The sequence below is a fragment of the Gekko japonicus genome, unplaced genomic scaffold, assembly GCF_001447785.1.
Source record: "Gekko japonicus isolate JY-2015 unplaced genomic scaffold, Gekko_japonicus_V1.1 scaffold3715, whole genome shotgun sequence".
In the NCBI taxonomy this organism is placed as follows: domain Eukaryota; kingdom Metazoa; phylum Chordata; class Lepidosauria; order Squamata; family Gekkonidae; genus Gekko; species Gekko japonicus.
The window spans coordinates 16374-26817 of NW_015173250.1; the positions used below are offsets into that span (position 1 = coordinate 16374).

Consider the following 10444-nt stretch of genomic DNA (forward strand, 5'->3'; position numbering starts at 1 on the left):
GAATTTTTCTGGTTTTTTTCCGGGCCTTCACATCTCAACTCTATGCTTCTATGATTCTAACTGAGATTTCCCCCTGGAGAGTGTCTGTGGGGAAGACCAGCCGTCTTAAGGCAGTGTGCCAGTATCCCATGAGCCTGCTCAGCTGTGTGGGGAGAGCACTCAGCCTCAGATCCTGTGACATAATGGACAGACCTCCTCTCCTTTTCTCCCGGGAGGGAGGGGCGAGATCGCTGCCAACTGCAGCCGTTTTGCAAACCCCAAAGTGAAGAGAGGTCGTCCGCCAAGGTGACTGACACCATCTCCGTCCCATGGTCAAGGGCGAAAGCCGGACTGGAACGGATCCAATGTCGATGTGTCACCCAGAAAGCCCTGGAGTCGCTTGGCTACCCCTCTCTCAATTACTGCTCTGACTGGCTCACAATTTGTCGTCCCCACCCCTTCAGGATACTTTTCATGGGAGATTATCTAACTAAGGCATATTTTGAGTACGTAATTTATTAGTCTTTGGTTTTGAAGAAGAGGAGATTGGATTTGTACCACACCCTTCACTCAGAGCAGCTTACAAAATTCCTTTCCCTCCCCCTCCCCACAACAGACACCCTTTGAGGTAGGTGGGGCTGAGACAGCTCTTTCGAGGACTGCTCTTTCAAGAACAGCTCTGACAGAACTATGGCTTGCCCAAGGTCATCCAGCAGCTGTGAGTGGAGGAGTGCGGAATCAAACCTGGTTCTCCCAGATCAGAGTCCGCGCACTTAACCACTACACCAAACTTGCTCTGAAGGCAGTTGAACACAGCACCAACACAGCACCAACACCACAGGAGGGGGGGAGAGAGAGAGAGAGAGAGAGAATAGCTGGCCATACGTGTCTCCGGTATCGTTTGATGATCTGCCCGTTCTTCGCCCTGATAATCACTGCATAACGTCGAATACAATAGCTGGTCTTGTTATCGGGACCCAGGATCCGTGCAATCACTTCCACCACCTTACGATGGGGAATGGTATCGTAAGCCCCACTGACATCAGCCTGGAAAGGAGGGAGGGAGGGAGGAAAAAGCTGTTTCTTTCTACAGGCATATGACAAAACTGGGCTCTCATTCACAAAAGCTGAGCTGGCATAAAAACCCGTTAGCCACGAGGGGGCCAGAAAACTCTGGTCTCGCTTCAAAAGCTCTCAACTGCACACTGGACGGCAGTCAAAAGTTAAGAAAAGTAATCCTCTGAACAAGGTTAGACACAGGGTTTTGTTTGTTTGTTTGTATGTTTTTTAAAAAGAGGTGCCGGAACTCTCAAGAGGGAAACGAGATTTTCATTCTGTATACCGAAAACTCATGAACTTTAAAACATTTTAACATATTGTGTTTGTGCCTGGTTTGCCAGTTGTATGGCTGTGGAGAGGAAAGCACTCCAGAGAGTTGTTATTACAGCCCAGGAGATCATTGGCTGCCCTCTCCCATCCCTGGAGGAATTGTATAGTTCTCGATGTTTGAAAAAAGCAAAGAACATTTTGCAGGACTTGTCACATCCTGAACATTCCCTGTTTGAACTGCTGCCTTCGGGCAGAAGATATAGGACAATTAAAGCAAGGACAAATAGATTAAAAAATAGTTTTTATTCGAGAGATATTATTGCCTTAAATGCTGTATGAAATTGGAATTTGGGTGACATTGGTGGTTTTAAGTTGCTATGTGAACCTTAAGGGAGTTATGGGACAGTGGTGAATATATATATTGTCAAAGAGGTTCCGGAACTCTGTTCCGGTGCATCCCCCCCAGAAAAAAAAGCCCCGGTTAGACCTATTCATTGGAAGATTATATGTTACGTTACAGAGTCAGCGTGTTGTAGTTGACAGAGGGTTGGATTAGTATCTGGCAGTACCAGGTTCGAATCCCCACTTTGCTATGAAAATATGCTGGGCGACACTGGGTCAGTCACACACTGTCTCTCAGTATGACACCGCTCACAGGGGGTGTTGTTGTGAGGATAAAATGGAGGAGGGGTGAAGGACTTTGTAAGCTACGTGAGGGAGAAAAAGCATGGTATCATCTGCATATCTAAGACTGAAGCCTGGCCCCTGTTGGCAGATACCTAAAACCACGGATTAGGACCACACTGAGGAAAAACAGATTTTTCTGCAAGCTTGGGGGAGCCCCCACGGGTTTGCAGAAGAATCTGAAATGTAAAAAAAAACCCCAGGGGGTTTAATTTCCCTCCAAAAAATTTTTTAAAAGGTTGTTTGTGCATGAGCTTATCTGTACAGCTGCCGGCAGTGGCTGCAGGGAGCTGCTCTGGGCTCGGCAGGGGCAGTTTGCCGGGGAGAAGAAGGCGGCGGAGATTGGATTTATGCCCCGCCCTTCACTACCTGAAGGAGTCTCAGAGCAGCTCCCAATCCCTTTCCCTTCCCCTCCCCACAGCAGACACTCTGTGAGGTAGGTGGGGCTGAGAGAGCTCTCTCGGGAACGGCTCCCCCCCTTTCTCTAACAACCTACGCCTCCCCTCCCCTTACCTCACCAGCCATGGCAGCAGTGGTGTTAGGACACTGTGTCAGGCCCGGAGCAGCTTTCTTATCACTGAGTCAGGTGGGGCTCTGGGCCTTCGGGATCGGCTGCAGTGGCAGCAGGGTCTGGGAGCTGTTCTGAGCCAAGAGCGTCTCCTGGCGCCCTCCTCCACCGGGCCCAGAGTTTCTCCTAGCATCCTCCACCACCATGGCCGGGCCTAGAGCCTCTCAGTGACCTCCACAGCCAGGCCTGGAGCCAGTTCATTGTGGTGGTTAGGAGTGCATGGACTCTAATCTGGGAGAACCGGGTTTGATTCCCCCACTCCTCCACATGCAGCTGCTGGCGTGATCTTGGGCCAGTCACAGTTCTCTCGGAGCTTTTCTGGAAAGGGCAGTTCTGGAAAGAGCTCTCTCAGCCCCACCTACCCCACAGGGTGCCTGTTGTGGGGAGGGGAAGGGAAAGGAGATTGTAAGCTGCTCCGAGACTCCTTCGAGTAGTGAAGGGAGGGGAATAAATCCAATCTCCTCCTCTTCTTCTGTGACCTTGAGTCAGTCCTTCTCTCAGCTTAACCTACATTCCTCTCCATAAGTTGCTGTGAGCAGGGGTCATTCCGTAGAAAAAGAGGTGCAGGAGCTCATTAGCAAAACTCATCAGCATAACATATTTGCATATGCCACGCCCCCTGACATCACCGGAAGTGTGTCAGAAGGCAACACCCACCGCTCAGGCTCCACTGGACTGTTTTGGATTGCTAGCTATTGGGGGGGGGGGGAACGTGCAGATCTGTCCTGGCAGACGAAGGAGAGCTTGTACCTGAATAAACCTTGGTCTTAAAGGTGCCACTGGACTGTTTTGGACCGGGGGGGCGGGGGGAGCCCTGCAACTTACCTGCCTGCTTCTTGCTCCGACTGAGGGCTGCTGGGAGCAGGGGGTGGGGCTTGTTGCATGTGCCCGCCCCCTGGGCTCTTTACTGCCGGAGCTCCGCTCCTGTGCGCTCCTGCAGGAAAATGACCCCTGGCTGTGAGGATAAAATTACGGGAGGGGAAACCCACGTAAACTGCCTGAGTGTCTTGGAAGAAGGAAAAACGAAAAATGCAAGAGAAGAATACCTTCACAAAATAGAATGCAGGCATTTGGGCATTCGACTCCAAAACTTTCAGAACAAACTTCTTCCATGTGGCATAGATATCATCTTTCCCAAAGACAGAAGAACCAAGCAGGCCGGGATTCTTCTTTTGTTCGTACTTGAGCACGCTATATAGATTTTTAAGTTGCATGTTGAAGTACTGAACCTGAGGAAACGTAATTTAAAAATAGTTTTAAGGCGTTTACATGGCAAAGGCACATTAATTAAACAGCTGCAACTGGCCCTGACAGTATTCTGCCTGAGTGGTTTCTTTTAAGTCCCATTTGGTGGGCCTCACACCTGGCTGCTTTTTTCCACTGTGTTGAAGGTGAAATCCAGTGTGTCCCACTAAGCTGAGTTAGTGTGGGCTAGTTCAGTTTTTTCAGCCTCCGGCTCATACATTTTTGTCTAAGCTCAGGAAGGATGGCTCCGGAGCGAACTAATTTTATGCAGCAGCCAAATCGCTCACTCACAACTTTAATGCCAGTAACTCACAAAGTAGAATTTTTGCTCACGAGACTCCACAGCTTAGAGGGAGCATTGGTGAAATCCCTGCAGATTGGCAATCGTCAATTATTGTTCCCGTCTATAAAAAGAGAGGCACCTGCTCAGACCCTGCAAATTACAGATCTATTAGCCTGCTTTCTGTTCTGGGTAAGCTATATGCTGTGCACTTGGACTTTAAATGGAAATCTTGGCTCGACAGTTGCAATATTTTGGGACCACAACAGCTTGGTTTTAGGATGGGCTTTTCTGGAATGTATAGTGGGATAATTTTATCACATTTGGCTGAAAGATATCTAAAGATGAATAGACTATATGCTACCTTCTTTGATTGAAAGTCAGCATTTGATACAATAAGTAGAGAAAAGCTATGGACTGAGTTACAAATGTATGCAATTTCCAGATGATTATTGTATCTCATTCAATTATTGTACAAGAAAATACAACCTTACAGGTTCGATGGTCAAAGCAAGGGTCTTCTAACAGAAAGAATCCCAGTGGTCAAAGGAGTGCAGCAAGGACACATTTTGGCTCCAACACTCTTTGCACTCTGTATAAATGACCCGAGACCCTCTTTGTCAAAAGTCAATGTCATTCAGCTAATCTAATGCTGTACACTGATGACACCTCGTTATTATCACTGACTAGGTACTGTGAAATGGAGTTACTTAGTGTCAGTCCTGCTAGAGACAACAGGGAGACAGGCGGTGTTCCCTCTAAGCTGAGTTGGTGTGAGCTAGCTCACAGTTTTTTAGCCTCCAGCTCACGCATTTTTGTCTTAGCTCAGGAAGGAGGGCTCCAGAGCAAACTGACTTATGCAGAAGCCCAACCGCTTGCTCACAAGTTTAATGCCAGTAGCTCACAAAGCAGAATTTTTGCTCACAAGACTCCACAGCTTAGAAGGAACATTGGAGACAGGTGATCTTTGGAGGCTGCAGGGAATGGAGTTTGAGGAGGGGCGTAGCCAGAAAATTTTGGTTGGTGGGGCGTATAGACATCTGGGGGGGGCACCCCGGCTGCCACTACTACTCTCCTTGCAGCAACAGAAACAACAGCTCCAGCTCCAGCTCCACTGCGATCTCTAGTCCTTTTCTAGTCCTCTAGTCCTTTTATGATTGGAGAGACTCAATTCTGGGCTAGTTTTCTATGTAAGCCGGGGGGGGGGGAATCTCCGCCTCTCTCTATAATCCAAAACAGTCTAGTGGAGCCTGAGTGGTGGGTGACTCCTTCTGACACACTTCCAGTGATGTCAAGGGGTGTGGCATATGCAAATGAGTCGTGCTAATGAGTTATGCTAATGAGCTCCTGCACCTCTTTTTCTACGAAATGACCCCTGGTTATATCACAAGTCCATAATTTAAAAAAAAAAAAAAAAAAAAAACGATTTCTGAAAATGTTTCTGGTTTTATCTTTTAAAAATCGAGGGGGTAGTGCTCACCTGTAGGGGGGGCATGGCCCCCTGTGGCCTGAGTTTGAGGAAGTCTATTCTTATAAGTATCCGGGGATCCATTGTGGAGCACTCATGTCATGGAAAATCCATTTAAAATATATAAAAAGTAGCTTTCAAGCTTCTGCCTAATTCCTGCAGGAAATTTTATTTTACAAAAGGTGGACAGTCCTTTTCAGCACTGCTCAAATTATACAACTCTTAAGTTATTACCTGTAATCTTGTATAAGGGACTCATGGCTGCATAGGAATGCGAAAGAACTTGAGAGACTGCACACAAGAGGGTTTTTTTGGGAAGCATATTGAGATTCCCAATTGTGCCTGGAATCCAGTATTCAGATTAGAAACTGGGTTGTGCTCCCTACGATCAATGACATGGGGATACGCTATCAAGATGTGGTTAAAAACAGTTTCGCTAGAACCCCCTCACCAATTAGTATGCTTTAGAAGACGAGAATCATTTTTATCAAGCCTTCATGCTTTTTTTTTGACAAACTGAGAGTTGGGTTTTTCAGCAGATGATAATTCATTTAATTATTATTCTGATAGCTTACTGAATACAATAAGCAACGTTATGTTATTGTTATATTATGTTATCGCAAGATTGGTCTGGGCTGCTGACTGATTTGTATGGGAAGTGTTCTCCTCTGTATTATGAGTACATTCCCACTACTTGTCTTACGGTTGCAAACTATTTGATCACTACACAAAACCTAAACATACATATTCAATTTTATTAACAAGATGCAATTCGCTTCCAACAGCAAATATACTGGAAGGCTTAAAGGCAGTCCCCTGCATGGAAAGAAAGTGTTCTTGTGCTTGGAGCAACAGAAATTGTCTCACACGTGTTGTTGTTATTGCCCCTTGTTTGTTAAACCCAGGTGCGACAGAGCAGGAGCTTTCATTAATTCTGACATTCAGTGTTCTCGACTAACTATGTTATCTTTAAATTGTTGTTTTCTAGTGATACGGAGAGACTGCAAATCAATCAAATAGAATATTGTTACCTGCCCGGAGCCTGCTTGCAGGGGAGTGCGAGGTATACGGCAAATAAATAAAATTAAATCAAGCTGGTGCTAAATTTTGTGCACAAGTTTTTAAATAGCCGTAATATTTAATAATTTATTGATTTCCCCCCCTTTTTCCGAATAGAATAGAAAATAATAAAGAGAAGAGGAAGAAGAGGAGATTGGATTTATACCCCGCCCTTCACTACCCAAAGGTGTCTCAGAGCGGCTTACAAACTCCTTTCCCTTCCCCTCCCCACAACAGACACCCTGTGAGGCAGGTGGGGCTGAGAGAGCTCTGATAGAAACTGCCCTTTTTCAAGGACAGCTGTGCCAGAACTATGGCTTGCCCAAGGTCATCCAGCCAGGTGCAAGTGGAGGAATGGGGAATCAAACCCGGTTCTCCCAGATTAGAGTCCGCGCACTTAACCACTACACCAAACTGGCTCTCTGAAGTTGAAACTAAAATACCTGTTTAAATGCCTGCAACTACAGGAAACACGTATTTAGAACTTTAGGTTACTTGATCATCAAACAATTATATGCGAGCGCCCCAGTAACACACTAATTTGAATAAACTCAAGTAATTCTTCCCAAGCCACCAATTCTCTCTGCACGGCAGAATAGCGGGTATGTGTGCGCCACCCTAAGCCCGCTATGCAGATAACATAGGGGAAGAAATGGGGGCAATCTACGTGCAGGCCCTATTTGACCCCCGCCTCCCCCCTGTGGGTCAAGAATGGTCCAAATGGCGATGCCCCATGGAGAGCTGTGTTAACTTTCACGAAACAACAGAGGGGAATATGTTTGTGTCCCCACCACACAAACGTTTCCATTAAAGGCACAGACACACACACACACCCGCCGTTTCCATTAAAGGCACAGACACACACATACCCACCTCCATATTAGTGATTTAATTCAAAAGAGAGCCACCTTTTTGTCTCTGTTCTTCTTGCAGAACTTCTCCGCTCCCACCGGACTATCCAGCCTGACCACGGGTCGCAGCCCATTCTTTTTGGGGATGAAGCGGAGCTTGGCCGCCAATGGAACACTCCTCCTCTGCTGCAGGGTTTCGATCTCCTCCTTTGACAAGGCAAGAAGGCGCACTTTCGCAAGATGGCTCCTAGGAGATAAAGTGAATGTTAATTTTCCGAACAGCAATACCGTGCTTAAACCTACCTCGGCAAGCATGACAGCCATAAAATTACGCTTCTGCATCCACTTCCGCAACCACCGGTGGGAAAGAAACCTCTCGTGTTACAGCTGGGTCAAGGAACGCGTTGCATGGCTGAGAAGGGACTTAGTTTTGGTGGCACAACCGTGACGACCCAGGGTTTCTTCCTGGCCTTTGCACGTGGGCTTGTAGCCTTTCTCCTGTACTCAGCTGAGTTCAGATCTTCCTCCATTCCAAAGGGCCTTCTTCCAAGAAATATGTCTGTTGGGGGAAGGCCCCTTGGGCTGGAGGAAAGGCCGCAGACTTGACAGGCTACGAGCCAGAGGGCGATTAAGAACATAATGCCAATGTTGGATCAGGCCAAAGGCCCATCCAGTCCAACACTCTGTATCACAGAGTGGCCAGAAATACCAGGTGCCATCAGGAGGTCCACCAGTGGGGCCAGGACATTAGAAGCCCTCCCACTGTTGACCCCCCCCAAGCACCAAGATGACAGAGCATCACTTGCCCCAGATCCCCTATCTATACCTTGTGGCTAATAGCCACTGATGGACCTCTGCTCCATATGCTTATCTAATTCCCTTTTGAAGCCGTCCATTCTTCACTGGCTTTTCCTTCCGTTGTTTTACCAAACCCACCCTGGGACAGAAATTCCCCTCTGCATTGCATGCTGCTTTTGCTTCCCTTGATCGTTGGATTTTATGGTACCCTCTACACTGCACGCCGCTTTCGCTTTCTTTGATCGCCAGGTTCTATGGTACCTTCCGCATAGATTTATGGCCGTTCAGGGGTGACTTCGCAGTCAGTACGGCATTGCCCCCCAGGGTACCTGAATGTGGTTTTGAGCTGGACCTTTTCCTCCCGGTTGAGAAATGTGGAGCGAATGCCAGATGCAGAATTGCCCAGAGTCACCCAGAAGATCAGCAGCTTCAAATTCTAACACCTTGAAAATAAAACATCTGAAGGTTCAGGGAACAGAGTAGATTTTACCCTGCCACTGTTATGCTGCTGTTGGTGCTGGTGCGCTCTGAGTCAGTTTGAATACCTAAAATGTTGTGAAAAAACCTGGTGAATCCTAACAGGGGAGGGAAAGCAGGTGTCTAAATTTAAAGTGCAATGAGAGAGAGAGAGAAAGAGAGAGAGCCTTCTAACTACAACATACCTGACTGCCAGGCTCTGCAGCTCCCTCCAGACAGCCTTTCTGAAGAAAAAGAGCAAGTTCTTTTGAAACTCAGCCTCTGTGATATAGAAGAAAGACCAGAGGAGTTGCGCAACGTAGGAGTCCATCAGCCAGAACAAAAACTTGAAGAGCAGACGGGTACGGAATTGGTGTTCCGAGGCAGGGACGGAGCGGCCACGCTCTACGAGGATACAAGTGCGGTGAGAACAAGCGCTAGAAACCAGGCAAGTATCCAGAGAGAACCTTATCCTCACCACTGAGGATGGTCTTAAGTCGTTACCGTTAGATGCCAAGATAAAAGGCCACAATCCTACAGAGCTACACACCTGCACAGGGGAAAGCTACACACGCAGTTGGAGACGTCTTTGAGGCATCTCAGCTTAGCGATGGAAAACTGGCCACAGATGCTGAGCTCTCCCATGCGTGATACCAGGAATGTCCCAAGCCTTTCGCCTGGAAGAGCAGGGACTTTTACAGAAAGATGCCGGGGTTGGGGGAAGCAAGCCACACTCCCTGGTCATGACCCCACTGGCCACGGCCCCCCCCCATTGGGCTGATAGCGCATCCGTAGACGCACAACTTAAATCACAAGGCTAATTCAGATGCTTGCTAAAGATCATCAAAACCCTACTGTGGGTTAGACCAACCTCTTAACTCACCACTCAGAGGCCAGCTGGGTTAACCCCTTTGCCTTTTAAAAAGGTAAAGGTTCCCTTGCTCAAAAGCCAGTCGAATCCGACTCTAGGGTTGTGGTGCTCATCTCTGTTTCAAAGCCGAAGAGCCAGCGCTGCCCGAAGACGTTTCCGTGGTCATGTGGCCGGCATGACTAAACACCAAGGCACACGGAACGCTGTTACCTTCCCACCGAAGTGGTACCTATTGATCTACTTGCAATTTCTTGCTTTCGAACTGCTAGGTTGGCAGGAGCTGGAACTAGAGACGGGAGCTCACTCCGTCATGCGGCACCGGGGTCTCGAACTGCTGAATGACCGACCTTTCACAGCCTGCAGTTCAGCGTCTTAACCACTTGAGCCACCGCAGCTCCAAAAGGTGGGGTAGATCTATGCAAAAGCAACATTCTGTCTCATGTCAGAGTATCTTTTCCAACTATGGATAGTTACATACTGTGAAACACCAGTCTAGGCCGTAAGGGCCATCCTAGGCTGGAAGGGCGGGATAAAAATCAATAAAATAAATAAATAAATACATCTGCCATCACATTTTTTTTTTGGGTTTTGCTTTGTTTTTGTGAGAATGTTTCTGATCCAGGATCCAACGGCGTTTGGTTCGCGGTAGAAATATAACCCCTCCCCTCAACACAATATGTGTGGGGTTTTTTACAGAATTGTTTAAAGATGAGACTAATTCTTTGAATCCCAGTGCCAGGAGGCAACATCAGGGGAAGGTCTCGGCTCATATGCCCTGTTGTTGGCTGTTCAGAGGAACTGGTCAGCCAAAGTGTTAGATAGGATGCTGGACTAGATGGTCTATTGGTCTGATCCA

The 10444-nt window shown here is 47.5% G+C and overlaps 1 protein-coding gene across 1 annotated transcript in view; it reads right to left on the reverse strand.

Annotated features, from left to right (window-relative positions):
• Nucleotides 1-10444, reverse strand: part of LOC107120143 (telomerase reverse transcriptase-like) — a gene marked incomplete at its 3' end in the record, with an annotated part of 24336 nt that overhangs the window by 10557 nt on the left and 3335 nt on the right. Inside the window, exons 3-6 of the mRNA XM_015422790.1 lie at nt 8924-9122; nt 7521-7710; nt 3607-3789; nt 865-1026 (exon numbers count right to left, since the gene is read on the reverse strand). Coding sequence (XP_015278276.1) covers nt 865-1026; nt 3607-3789; nt 7521-7710; nt 8924-9122 — 734 coding nt within the window. The remainder of the gene's footprint in view (nt 1-864; nt 1027-3606; nt 3790-7520; nt 7711-8923; nt 9123-10444) is intronic.